This window comes from Myripristis murdjan, chromosome 8 (assembly GCF_902150065.1).
Source record: "Myripristis murdjan chromosome 8, fMyrMur1.1, whole genome shotgun sequence".
NCBI classification, from domain to species: Eukaryota; Metazoa; Chordata; class Actinopteri; order Holocentriformes; family Holocentridae; genus Myripristis; species Myripristis murdjan.
Window position 1 is genome coordinate 17776514 of NC_043987.1, and position 14464 is coordinate 17790977.

Genomic DNA, 14464 nt, shown 5'->3' on the forward strand with positions numbered 1-14464 from the left:
TGCGTCTGTACCGATGACGTCAATCTGTCATCTCCTCGAGCGCACAGGCACACGAGCTCGAGGCCAGTGCTTCGGCAGATTAATCTTATGTAATTAATTTGATTGTTGTTTTGGCTAACTATTACTTCCATGAAATTAGTGGCTTGAAAATTGGATTTTAAAACATATTTGGCTACTATTGAATTTTTTTAAACTCAGGAATCACAAATTGGCAAAAACTATTAAATTCAAATTCACTCCAATTAGTTAGCAGACCCTGAAGTTTCTTTCATTCTCTCTCTTTCTTTCCCTACATTGTATTATGTAATTTATTTTTGTATTATTTTATCCTGAAGTGTATTTACAGGATCTTCTCTAATGAAAAATGTATGTAACATGTATACTGCATGTATTTGGCCTGAAATTAATCAAAGAGAAGAGGGGAAAAAACAAGCTCGAGGCCAGCAACAAGAGTGCGTCAGCCTTTTGCTAAGCTGGTGAAATCTTTTAGGTGGTGTGTGTGTGTGTGTGTGTGTGTGTGTGTGTGTGTGTGTGTGTGTGTGTGTGTGTGTGTGTGTGTGTGTGTGTCTAAAATAGTTGATCTGCTTCACCGTGTACCTTTATACTGAAGGTAATCCTGGACCTGCGGGCGTTAGTCCTTGACGGGCAGACTGCCCACCTACCCGACAACAACAAACTGCACAGAGCTGAACAGAGCAAAAATGGATAGCTGAATCCTTTACTGGCGTTTTTCTTTACTCTGTTTGTGTTGTATATAATAATTCTATTTTCTATTTTTCTACACAATCAATAAATTAATCAATCAAGAGGGAACCACACTTTAATTTCATTATTATAATGAAATTATTATAATGACAAATAAACTTCCTTGTATCCTTGTATATTGTTGCTTATGGAATTTTAAAATGCAGGTGTGTTGTGATTTTGTACCTAAGTGTATGAGAGTTTATGTGTGTGTGTGTGTGTGTGTGTGTGTGTGTGTGTGTGTGTGTGTGTGTGTGTGTGTGTGCGCGCGCGCGCGCGTGTGTGTGTGGCCATGTGTATGTGTGCATGTATATATTTATGTTTTTATCATGTAAAATTAATAAATAGTAATTTCTATTCTTGTCATGTAAATTATGTTTTTGTTCAGTTGTTAACTGTGAGCACAATTGTCAATAAACACAAATTTAAAACTAAGATGTGAAAAAGTAAGAAATGGAAAGATCATTTAAGAAAAATCATTTAACAATGGTTAACAGTGCGTCTGTGGGACTGGTGAGTACTATAATAGATACAGTAGATAGGTCATAGGTCTAGTTTTTAATTAGTCAAAAAAAAAAAAAAAGTAATTCTTATAACATAGAACAAGAATTACAACTTTAGCCGTGTGTCGTGTTGAATCAATTGACAAAATATTCACATTTATTAAGAAACAGAAAAAGATGGGGGGAGAAATCCCATACACTGTACTTGCAATTAAAGTTTGAGATTTTGAATCCGGAGCTATCGTAAAGCACGGTTTGTTAGTCGTGAAGCGCCTGGTTACCATAGTGACAGTCAAGATGGCGGCCACGGAGGCTGGAGACGAGCGTGCTGCCGCTGAAGTTTTGCGAGGACTCGCTCGGCATTTAAACTGTCTGAGTGAAGACAACAAAAGCACCAGGAAAAGGGCTCTGGAGGCTATAAAGAAGGAGACGGTGGACAGAGGGCTGTCCAGCGGCGTCTTACAGGAGGTGTTCTCCTCCCTCCTCAAGCCTCTCTTGAAATGCCTGTCAGACCCGATGGAGAGATGCAGGGAAACCGCCATCCTCATGCTAGGAGAGTTTATCCGCTGCGTCCCGAAACCCGAGGAGTCCCTGCCTTATCTCATGCCGTGTCTGGCTCAGCGGCTCGGGGGGAACGACATCCTGGAGCCCGCGGAGGAGCTCCGGCTGTCGGTGATGGAGGTGCTGACTCTCACCGTGGAAGTGTGCGGGAAGCAGCTAGCGCCTTACTTACACGACATGATCAACATCCTGCAGAGGACCATCGTCGACCCCTTTCCAGACGTCAAAAGAGAGAGCTGCAAATGCACGGTCAACTTTGCCAAGAGTGTGCCCGGTTGGTGAAAAGTTTTTTCTTTTGTTGATGAAGTGCGTTGCCATGGTGCTGAGACACGCGGCCATATTCGCGACATACAAGCCCACTGTACCGTACGCTCAGCAGCTTCAACACAAGTGATAATTCAAGTAACCAAAGATCTGAGTATGTCATATCTTAACTGATACTCTACCTTCAAAAAAGTTGATTTTCCATATGTGTCTCATGCTGAAATACAAGAACTGCTTTGCACCAGATACTCTGTGAGCACTCTGACTCCTCTCTCACCAGTCATTACTTGTCTTGATGCAATGTTTTGCTTTGTAATGTCATCTTTTGTTTAGTTGCATCTTGACACCCACTTTTTTGCTTCAGTGTTGTGGTCACCTAAGATGAGTAAAGCTGATTTGAACTGTGAAAACTAGATCTTCCTTTTTTTTTGCCAGAGCACTTTCACATGCAAGCTGAGAGTCTGGTCAAGCCCCTGATGCAGACCATTGCCCATCAGCACTCCCAGGTGAGAGTGTCTGTCATCGAAGCCACTGGGGCCGTCATCCGGCACGGTAACGGGAAAAATGTGGATGACGTCCTCTCTCACCTGGCACAGAGACTGTTTGACGACTCACCACAGGTATGGTTTAGACAAATGGGTGTCTGTTTACTCTCACTGATCCTCATCACAAACTGTATAATTCTTGTTATGATAGATGCAAAACTTCCAGTCCTCACAGTTGGTTGGAGAATCAACCAAATGCTGTTTAAACCAATACTTCCCCAGTAAAGAAACTCATTCCCACTCTCTCTCTCCTCTTTTGGCCCAGGTGAGAAAAACAGTGACAATTGTGGTCGGTGATTGGCTGCTCCACATGCCCGACAGATACTCATACTTTCACAAACTCCTCCCTCTCCTGCTGAGCGGCATCAGTGATGAGATCCCAGAAATAAGGTAACGGCTCTCACTGATTAATTACAGCTAGGGAATAAGGACGCACAGCCTTACAATGCTCAGAACAATGTACTGTATGTTATTAAGTATTATATGTCTTATATTCTCATCACTTGAGGTGAGAGGATAAGACGTGTCGTAGTGCATGATAATGATGAGAAGACAGTAGATAATATTGACAATTAGGAAGGTGATTTGTGATGCTGTACTTTTCCTGCAGACTTCTGGCAGCTGACCTTTGGAGGCAGACAGGCACTCAGTGGGAGAAGGAAAATGAGAATGACATCAAGGACAAGATGGACTTCCTCCTCAGCCCACCTCCCCTCTACCCAGCAGGAGGTCAGGCACACTGGCACAGTGGGAGCTTCTTCCCTAATCTCCACTACTTTGATTTAGGTAGACTAATAGATAGGGAGGTAGGTTTCTGAATCGTGATAGAGGGATAGATGGATGGGTAGATGGATAGATACAAATTGAAATAGACTGAAGGCAGAGGACTCATAGCCACGAGTAATCATAGCCTCTTTAAAAACACCTACATTTGAGTTTTCATCCATATGTTGTTTCTAAACATTCTGTGTTGTATGGATATTTACCATAAGGGTACAAGTGTTTCAGTTTTTTACATTCTGTACCGCTCATTCTCCCCAACTAATCGATCCAGTCAACAGACGGTCAAGTAGGTCAGAGGCAGGGAGAGGCCTGATTAATATTTGAGTGGCTGATATCAAAGCTATTGAGCTGAACTCGGTATGAACTGAAGGACAGGGGAACAGGCAGTTGTGCCCAGCTAACTGTATCTCTTCCTTTTAGTGCATTTCTGCTAGTGTAAAAAGTCTTCACATTTCTGCAATAATTATTATTGTTATGTTTTTTTTCTTTTCATCCTCTAATTCTTTTATTTTCCTTTTTATCCTCTAACAGGCATTGAAAAGGTCATGCATTTTAAAAGTCAGTGAAACTTGCAGATACCTTGTGGTTCCTCATCATTAAATAAATATTAATTAAATAAATACTCCGTTTTGTTTAGTTAGTTAAGGTTAGTTTTGTTTGTTTTGTTTGCGGACAATTTTTATTTATTTATTTTTTTTTTTTAAAAAGACCCAGTCCCAGTCTATCCTAGTAAGCAGCAGGTTTAATTTAGTCTGTGTGGTATTATGCCTTTATGAACTTTTTCTACTAATCTGAAAGCATCTCTTGTGCTTTTAGCCTGTTCAAACATGAAATCCCATCATTTATGGCCTGCCTCTGAGACAACTCAGTATAAATATCTGCTTATCATTCCACACACACTGCATTAAATGGCCTAATTACAATCCCACTATAGGATATACATAGTTTGAGAGAGGGGGCTCTCTGGCCCCCCTCTCTGACTGTGCTCTGTTTTGAGTAAAAACACTTAATGAGAGCCCGCCAACTTGGTTTAAAATGTGATTTCCTAATGTGAAGAGCAGCACCGTATACACACAACTACTGGAAAAGTTAGAGCTGCGTGTGGCTGTTGAAGGGACTTCATTTCCGGCCATGAGACACACACACACACCTACACATACGCAACCCCTCAGTAAGAGCCCAGGGAGTGCAGGGTGGGGTGGAAGCTGCTGAGAGACAGAGCAGGAACTATTGCCTCCCCGGCCTCTTATTAGAGCCTATTAATACCATTTGTCAACACAGCAGTGAGGAAGAAACCGTTCCCTGTGTGATACTTTCCACAGCCAGCGACAGGTGGACAACATCCCTGTCTATTTCCTCCTCAGCGAGTGCAAAAAGGTATCTTTTGTTACAGTCTTATGCTGTACTTAGCAAGCTGGTGTTTTCCACTAAGTAAAATGAGCAGGAAAATCCTTGGGCTCCATCTGTGGCTATATGTACCTTGAAGCATTTTTCCCACAGCTGATTATCCTATAAACTTTCTTACATCCTGTAAGAGGATCTCATGATCTCTTTGAGTAAAAGTGGGAATTTAGGTTTAATCTATAGTTGGATTGGTATTGAATTTCACTATTACAATGGAGCTAAGTGTGTAGGTGCATTTAGTCTACCTTGCCCTGTGGTGTGAAAATACCTATGCAGAGTATATGAAATACGTGCAGATCATAAGATACACCAAGCTTGTAGCACAGAAAATGATTTTGGGGTGTGACAGTCCAGTTTTTATTCAGTGCGTGCGTGCGTGCGTGCGTGCGTGCGTGCGTGCGTGCGTGCGTGCGTGCGTGCGTGCGTGCGTGCGTGCGTGCGTGCGTGCGTGTTAGTCAGGCAGGGCCAAGCACTAACTTGGACAGATGACAGCTGGCCCTGGGGCCGGGAATGAGTTTGAACCTGAACATGGTCACCATGGCCTGCCCACAGAGATAGGCTAAGTTTGTGTGTGGTGTTGCACACTACAGATCTTCTGTATCTGGGTAAAAGCTCCTATATAAGTCCCAGAGCTAAACGAGTGACAATACTGATTAATATGGGCTTTGCTCTGGCACAGGAAAGAAGGAAGAGGGTCTCTCTTCCTTTGTCTGTCTCTATCTTTCTCCTTAAATCACCATAAATCTGCCGGGCCTCCCAGTGTGAAGAGGTCACTGTCAAACAGTGAGAGACGACCAGAAACAGGCTTGTTTTGTCTTGTCCCAGTGTGTTCCTCTCTGATTTATCACTCTCTTCCCGTTGTCTACTCTTCCTCTCTCATTAGTTGGCTTATAGGAGAAAGAGAAGCAGGGAGGCAGAGAGAGACACCCTGTGAGGGGGGAGAGGGACACAGGGTGGGAACTGCAGAAGGCTATTTGAGAATGTGTTCCACTTGCTCTGGCAAGTCCCCCCTTAGAGGAAATCTCAGTTGTGAAGAGCTATAGGTGGAAAATGGGATTTAGAGCAGACTTGGAGTCCAGTCTGCACAAGAATTATGGAGGAGAATCTGTGATATTTATGGCTCTGTGAAAGCTATCACCCAGATGCTCTCTACAAAACAGACTGCACAATTCCACAGAAACCGCTTCAAATGCTAGATAAAAGATACAGTCTGCTTCAGTGCACTTGTTGGATCAAATTTCAGCCATTATTTTCTTACTGATAGATTATTTTTAGCATGGTTTTTTTTTTTTTCAGATTTTTTAACATATACTGCTGCAGTCACATATGCCCACGTTTGATTGAAAGCGACAAGTTCACACCCCTTCTCTGGCTGTTGCAGTCATTCTGGGGAAATAAAGGAAAAAAGCAGAATTAAAAAAAAGTCAGCAACCTGCGTGTGCCCCAAAAAGTGAAATATAACACATTACCACAAAATAATAATTTGAGTGCACTGAACATTACAAATTGACATCTATGAGTGTAATAGTATCCCGAGATTAGATCGAGAATTGATTTTCCCTTCAAGATCAGTCCTTCATCCTGTTTTCTCCCCTTTTCCATTTTGTCCTCCAGTGGAGCGTCCTGGGCTGGGCTGCAGGGAGCTTGTGGTGAGGAACCTGAGCAGGCTGGTGCCAGCCATCACCCATGATGTGACCGACTGGCTGGTGCCCACACGGGTCAAAACCTCTCAGCTGCTTTCTGTGCTGCTGCTCCATGCCGAGGACCACTGCACCCAACACCTGCAGCCTCTGCTCGCCACCCTGTATCGTGCCTGCACCGACAGCGAGAGAGATGTGGTCACCAACGTGAGTCTGAGGGGAGAGAGGGAGGAGTGCATCAGTGTTTCATCTCAGTTTACACAGACAAGGTTTATTTTAAAATACACTTGTATACATGTAAAGCTTTTTTTTCTGAATATGAGAGGAAGTTTGTGGGAATTCTTTTAACATTCCCAGCGCTGATGTGAGGTGAAAGTTCAAGTTAGATTTTAATAATACTAGAACTTGTACTTCCTTTTGTTAATTATATAACAACAAGGAACAGATGTGATTCCCAGGAATCATATTTCCTCAAACGTCTGTTAATTGTGATACACCGATAAAGAGAACTGAAGAGTCTCACCTTTGATTCACTAACCTGTTTATGCCTCTCTAAAAACACACAATAAAACCATAAAAATGCAATAAAAAGCATAAGGACATTACAGTAAACGAAATAACAACTTACCATATTATATGACATACAGACATTTTTGTCTTTGTACATACATGAAACACTCAGACTTGTACGAAGTGAGAAATGAAATTTGCAGTGGCTATAAATTAGCCCCTGGCTCTGTGTATATTTGTGTGCATACACTTTGGATTTATGTCATATGTGCATGACTTGAAACCACCATCATTCAACACATAACCACTCCTACAGAGAGTTGGTCATCAGTTTAGGAGGATATCCTACATATTTCCCTCTTTAGATAGCCAGGTGCAGCATTTGGTAGTTCCTTCCCTCCATGTGGGTGTGGTGGAATTGTCTGATGGTGTGTTGATTGTCAAGCTAGTTGGAGGATTCCAGGACACATCTGCTGAACATTTGGTAGACACCACCGGTGACATATGAGTCTGTCCACTGCTCTTGATTTAGCTTCAGCCAGACTAGGCTCAAGGACTTGGGATGCACCTGTTTACAGATGAGCTTTCTCTGGAACTTTGATCCATGGCAGTTTATAAATGTTTTTTTCTGTCACTCTCATCCTCTTTCATGCTCCCTGATGTCTTTTTGTCTCTCTTCATCTCTTTTCCCCCTCTACATATCTAGTGTCTTGCAGCTGCTAAGCTTCTGGGAACCTTCGTCCCTCCTGAGGTCTTCCTCAAGCTGCTGCTGGGCCATGTAGAGACCGCCTCCTCTTTCTCCCACCCGTGGACCCCCCTCATGGTGCTGGCTGCGGTGCTGGGAGGCTGCTCCGGCCCCCTCCTTAAACCCCACCTCCAACAGATTGCCGACACCCTGGCCCAGCCTGACGTCTGCCAGGAATATCAACAGGTCAGCAGAGATCTTTTTTTTCCCCCCTCTTTATTTATCTAGGAAAGTTGACTGTATGTGATTGTTCACTGCCAAAAATGTCCTGCTTCAAATTCACACCTGGGAGCTGCCTAGTACACCACCGTCTTGCACCATCAGCCAGTGAGCAGCTCCACTGGAACAACTGGCACTTGACCTGCTCAATTCCGCTTATCCCGTGGGTGGATTTGTCACTGCTGCGTGGCCAAGCTTTGTTCAAACCCACAGAACTTGATTTGAAATTTTAGTGGGGTTCCCAAGGTTTCCAAAAATACCAAATCCATCCTCCTGAAATGTGTATAAAGTGATGCACAAGACATCTACATATTTTCTGCTTGATGTAATTTTGCAGCTATAAAACACTGTCATACAATTCAGGAAAAAATGTTGTTGTTGTTTTTTTTTTCTCACTTTGGAGCTACTTAAGTGGAAATTTATGGGAAAAATATGAGTGCAAGGGTCAAGGGGAGAGAGTACCACACTGGCTTTGCCTACCCACATTTCAAAGTTATGCTAAAGATTTAAACCAGCATCCTGAATGGCTCGTGCATGGTTGCCAGGTTCTCTCTCCCCTCATGGGGTTGCCATGTCTTGAATTTTCCCCATCTGTGTGCACCAGCTGTTTTGTTTCCAGCCTTGTTAGGTGATCTTGGCAATGTCAGAGAAGGTCATTTTCCACTCCCTCTGTATACTTTGGCGCTCTTATTTTTGGCAACAACAGTGTAGCGGCGATATATTTCTTGCTTAATTTGTACCCTTATGGGAATAAGGTTTCCCGATAAGGTACAGCATCTCTTAAAAAGGCTTTACTTGAAGATTCTCTTTTCAATAGGACCACTGTACACTGCAAGTTCAGTGGGTTCGCTGTTGAGTAATACTGCAAAATGCCGACTCAGCTAAAGCGACGGCACAGCCACATGTTGTTTTTCAAATCTAACATTTCAAAGTCTATCTTCAAAAACGTCTGCGCTCACACGCAACCGTGAAGCGTCCTCCCACGACCTTGCACTTTTCAAACGTCCCTTTTTTCCCCCCTTCCCTTAGCAGAAGAAACAGTCGGAATACCTTTGGAGTTTCTCTGCAAATAACACAGTCTGTCAGTGGAAAAATCCCATCAAATCCGGAGCAGACTTTTTCCCGCTTCCTCTCTCCTTGTCCCAAATTTGTTTCCCTTTCAATATCAAAATAACAGTTGGCTGGCAGGGAGTTATTTTCTGAGCCTGTCGCAGCACTGACTCACCCATACCCGTGACCCCGCCCCCCTCCCAGTGAGGCCTGCAAGAATTTCCTCCCTGGGATAATAATAACAAAAACCCACTAATTTCACCTGACCCCTGCATGGCTACCCTGACCCCTCTGAACACACAAGGCAGCCTATGCGCTTTGTGTTTTTTATAGCCCTCTGTAGGTTTCATCGCCAGGCTGGGTCAGCCACCTTCATTCTCCCCTACTCACACCACCATGCTGTTAAAAGAATCCCTGAAATTTCAAAGCCGGGCTGGTCAAGGGCGGTGATAGATGGGGTGGGAAGCAGACCGCCTTCCGTCCCCCTCGGCCTTCTCCAGCGGGGGTCAACCAGAGAGAGAACGACCGGGACGGGACAGGTCACGCGTTCTCACACAGATGGAGGCAGACCCCGGCTTCCTCTCTGTCTGTTTCTCTCTCTCTCTGTCATTCTCCTTTGCCTCTCTCTCTCTCTCTGTCTCTCTGTTTGTCTTTCTCTGGGCACAGATATTGCCATTCAACAGCTCATCCAGACAAGGCACCTGCGGCATTCTTAGAAAACAGGCAGGGTTCACAGCAGGGAGCAAGACCAGGTCACTGTGCAGCTGTAAATAACCGCGCACTTAGAGACAGAAGCACCTGCATCCATCTCTCTCTCTCTCTCTCTCTCTCTCTCTCTCTCTCTCTCTCTCTCTCTCTCTCTCTCGCTCTCACACCCACACACATGCACACATAAAAAAGTAAATGCAGCCACATAGTTCAAATGCTGATCCAGAGCATCTCACTCAGCACACGGTTGCCCAATCCAGAGCGCAAGTTAGCCGTAGATCAAGTCCATGAGACTGCCTGGCTGGCTTATGTTTGATAGCAGCTTCATTATAAGGATGTAAAACTGAACGGTTCAATATGGTGCAAAACGAAACCATAAAAAATAAACCATTCAATACACAATACACCCTTTTGCAGTTCTCACCAGCAATGGTTGGCCCTCCAGGGCAACTCAAAGTTACCTGACTGTGAGTGTTTATTATATTTTGAACTGGGAGATGAAAAGCGCAGTGTTACAAACACATCCGCTGTAGAAGAGCCATACAACCACACACTTGACTGATGAGTTAATGAATAAACTGAAAGTGTTTTCTGTTTGTTTTAAATATAGTATAAGTATATATTGTTATCAAATCTCTAAATTAAAAAAAAAATTTTATTTTTGCAAATACCATTTGAAATGGTAATATTTTTCTCCCTAAAGTACAAAACAAACTGAACTGGAACCGTGACCCAAAAACCTCAATATAGGACTGTTTCTCCCCAATTTAATTACCGGCAGAAATGCAACAAACAGAAAGCCATAAAGACAGCAGAGGCAAAATGACTACAGAGCTAAAACTGAAAATATATAGGCTTAAATCCTAAATAGCAGATTCAGTACCTTGTGTTTTTATTATAAGGCAACTTTACTACTTTTAAAACATGTGTGCGTTAAGAGAGCTTTAAGCCACTTGGACCAGAGAGAAAGCAAAAGAAAAAGAAAGTGAAGTTTGACTTGGACACAACGAAGCCTGTTAAGAAATGAAATATAAATAATCTTCAAAGTGAGTGGACGCGGGGGGAAACCACAAGGCTCTGTGGGGAGTTGCGGAACAGGCTGAACATTTGGAAGCTGATATATGGTGCTTCTGCGCCACTTAACCTCTCTTACTCTTTCAAGTTGCTGTTTTTTTTTAATCTTTCAAGTCAGAAAAAGACAGTGTACAAAAATAAATGACAGAAGTGTAGCAAAAAATAAAAGGGTTGTAAATTGAAGATGATGTCAGGGGGTATGAGGGCAATGAAAGGCAAGCCGGTGGTTGGTGAAGCCGCTGTGTTATACGGTAAAGTACTATGTGCTAAATATGAGGTGTTTGCTTATGAATCACCTACAGCCTGTCTTTTAAAAGGGGTATTCTGCAGAAAATTAGTAAATACACCACCCCTTTCAAACACACACACACACACACACGCTCCACAGCTGAGAGCCATTGTGTTGTGGGTTACCATGGTGATAGAGGCATCACAATATCTGCAGGGCTAGAGTAAATAGGTTATGGTAGTAGCAAGAAAGAGAGAGAGAAGAAAGACAGAGAGAGACTGACAGTGAATTAGCAGGCATATTTACAACCCGGCCTGGTAACAGTGAACATCTCTGGCTGAGACGCTGTAAAAGTGCCTGACCCACCATCGCCCAGAGGAACAGAGGAGAGGAAGGAGGCTCCGACTCCTTTCATCTTGTCTGTACACATACTGACAGACTCCAGTATTCTCCTGAATGCACACACACACACTGAACATACACATGTAAGTGCACGTGTATACATCTCAGCTCCCGCCGCGCACGCGTCCGCCTGCCCTTCGTCATCACTGACAGCCACGGACTCCTCGCCTTGAACGACGAAGAGAGGGAAAAAAAAAGGGGAGGGGGGGGGCAGGCTGCTTCACCTGTCTGCGAGGGGTCGGTGTCCCTACACCGCTGGTGTTTGTGTTTCTTTGTTGCCATAGCAACATTAGTAGCTGTCAAAGGGGCTGGAAAAAGAAAGGAAGGCCATTCCCAATGGATAGGAATCCCTTGCCTGGAATGACACTTTACAGTAGCAGTGTGTGCTTGTGTGTGCGTGTGTGTGTGTGTTTGTGTGTGTAATTGGGGTATCCAGTGATGGACAGAATCACACACACTGTAACGAGGCCCCTGGAGCGTGCCCAGGCCAATGAAACCAGGTGTATCTCACCCAACACCAGGTGTCCACCTAGTCATTACACTGCACCACTTTTTCCGCTCTCCCTCCACCTCGTCCGTGTCTAATGGCTGTTTTCCGTGCACGTGCAATTCAGTGTGTGTACATATGCATGTGTGTCCACCATTTATTTGTCACCCTGACTCTGAGACAGCCTCTTCGGAGCCCCTGCATGTTTCCGTGCCAGTGAATGACTGCGGTGCAGGCAGGGAACTCTCTCCCATCAATGACTGTGAGCACATTGACAGAAACAGGGAATGTGCAGTGAGTAAGCCGCTGTCAGGACAGTTTGAGTCATGCAGCTTAAGAAATCAGGGTGAGCTATGGCTCTTTGGGGCCACTTGGGAGATGAGGGTCTCTTTTAATAGTTTATGGCCTAAGACTGCCTCAGGAAAATATATTTGCACACTGTAAACTCAAGGCATTTAGCAGAAGCTGTTGCCAATGCATGTGCATGCTCACATAAATGCCCCCCCCCCCCCCCCCTCTCTTCTCATATAAGATAAACACATTCGCTCATGTTTCTCACAGGCTGGAAGTCTCTAAAATCCTTGTCCCCTCACAAGCCCCCTCCCCCTTTGTTTTTGTTTTTGTTTTTGTTTTTGTTTTTGTTTTTTTTAAATATGAATGAGAAAATCATTTAGAAAACCGGGACATAACCTTTGTCAATATTCAGTTACGTTTGGGGTGATATATCAATACATTGTTATTTGATTTTGTCCATGATTCACAGCTATACTTTCAAGACTTAAAAAAACACAATAACAATTATACTTACCTACTACTCCATATCCTGGACTAAAAAAGAAAAAACCCTCTCTCCATTTCTCTTTTTCTCATCACACACTTTCGCTAAGCATTACAATCAGCCAGACAACAGACACTGTTCTCAATCTTTTCCCTCCCAGGCCGGAGTCACGCTGTGCTGTTCTGTAGCTGCTCATGTTTTGGAAGAGGTGGTGCTCCCCCTAGTGACCACTCTGATCATTTTTGGCCATTATCACCGACTGTGGGGAGTGTAAAAAGAGTGAGAGGGTGTGTGTATGTGATAGATAGAGAGAGAGCATGTATATATGAGGTGTGAGGGTGCATTAAGTACACTCTTACTTACACACTTGTATACACACATTCACAAATGCTATCACATACACACTCGTGCACACTCATCACCACTGTGCTCTAAATCACTAGACTAAAGCACATATCTGGAGGGTGCTGTCCCCCTCAACCCTCTATGCACAAACACACACACACACACACACACACACACACACACACACACAAATTCACCCTGCCCGACCATCCACCTCCCCTGTTGCTCCCCCTCCTCCTGCAGTCCTAATGACAGGGTCAGGGGGAAAACAGGAAAGCAGGCCGTGATCCCAGTGATGGCATGGAAATTAGCCCGAGCCACAGATCTTTGTCTAAACATTAGCTCACTGCGACACCAACTGAGAAGTGACAGCAATCTCAATTTGCTTGAGAGGAGGAGGGATGGAAAGCAAGTTCTCACTCTCAGTTATCTTGTCGGTCATTCACAGTTATTTGTTGTGTAGAATAAGAGGTGGGTGGAGGAGTTAGGGAGGTATTTGGTGTGTCGGACTGAGGCTGGGGTTACTTGCTGTCCTAAAAAACAGAAATGAGGACAGGTGAAATGCTCTTTACGTTTTCCTTTTCTTCACATTCTCTCTCTCTCTCTCTCTCTATCCCAGGTCAAGTACTTGGAGCAGTTGTTGGCCTGTGTGGATGTGCTGTTGTGCCAGTGTGAGGCCGACTGCAGCACAGTCAGCCTACAGCTGCTGCAGGTGCTGATCACCGTCCAGAGTGCGTCCACTGAGCCACAGCTCAGTGATAAGGTAACAGAAAACACACACATCCACATACACACACATAAATTGCACGCAGAACTGATCACACTATAGCATGATGTACCACCGATCCATCTGTAAAGACATAGTTGTTTTGACAGTCCAGCCTCGAAGCATCAACCAGAAATCCCACCATCCTTTCTTCCCCATGGGCAAGAAGTTTATAACCCACAATCCTCCTCACCCATGTAATTCTTCCCTTCTACTCTGACAAGGCACTTTTTAACCTTTTTTCCTCACCATTTTCTTTTTTTCCATCTCACTTTTTTTATTAGAAAGGTAAGCGGGTTTTGTGAAGCGAGGGAGCTATTTGAGGAATGCAAGTGTTTGTCCGGGTTCAAAGTGGGCACGGCCAACGGTATAATTACCCACTTAGCCAAGGGGAGCTGAAATTGCACCTTTGGAGTGGAACTTTAAATCCAGCCCTGGGTGAAAGGAGGCGGGGGGGGCAGGGAAAGACAGACAGGCAGACAAACAGAGAGAAAGAGAGATAAAGCAGTGAGCTGTGTTGCTTGGTGTAGTGTGTGAAAGTCTGTATCATTGGCTCAGCCCTGTTGGCGCTGCGAAATCACGCCTCCTCAGGTCACAGCAGCAGGACATACAAGCGTCCAGTCAGTTTCCGGTGTCCAGTAAAGCTGAAAGAATCTGAGGCCGGCACCGCTGTCTAACTTCCCTGCTCTGTAGGAGGTTAATGACAA

The 14464-nt window shown here is 44.2% G+C and overlaps 1 protein-coding gene across 1 annotated transcript in view; it reads left to right on the plus strand.

The window, feature by feature from the left end:
- The first annotated feature begins 1538 nt into the window (after window positions 1-1538).
- Window positions 1539-14464, plus strand: part of dnaaf5 (dynein axonemal assembly factor 5) — a 31492-nt gene continuing 18566 nt past the window's right edge. The window contains exons 1-7 of the mRNA XM_030058800.1: window positions 1539-2082; window positions 2508-2692; window positions 2883-3007; window positions 3228-3346; window positions 6419-6651; window positions 7661-7885; window positions 13611-13754. Of these exons, the coding sequence (XP_029914660.1) occupies window positions 1545-2082; window positions 2508-2692; window positions 2883-3007; window positions 3228-3346; window positions 6419-6651; window positions 7661-7885; window positions 13611-13754 (1569 nt within the window). The 5' untranslated portion in view covers window positions 1539-1544. The remainder of the gene's footprint in view (window positions 2083-2507; window positions 2693-2882; window positions 3008-3227; window positions 3347-6418; window positions 6652-7660; window positions 7886-13610; window positions 13755-14464) is intronic.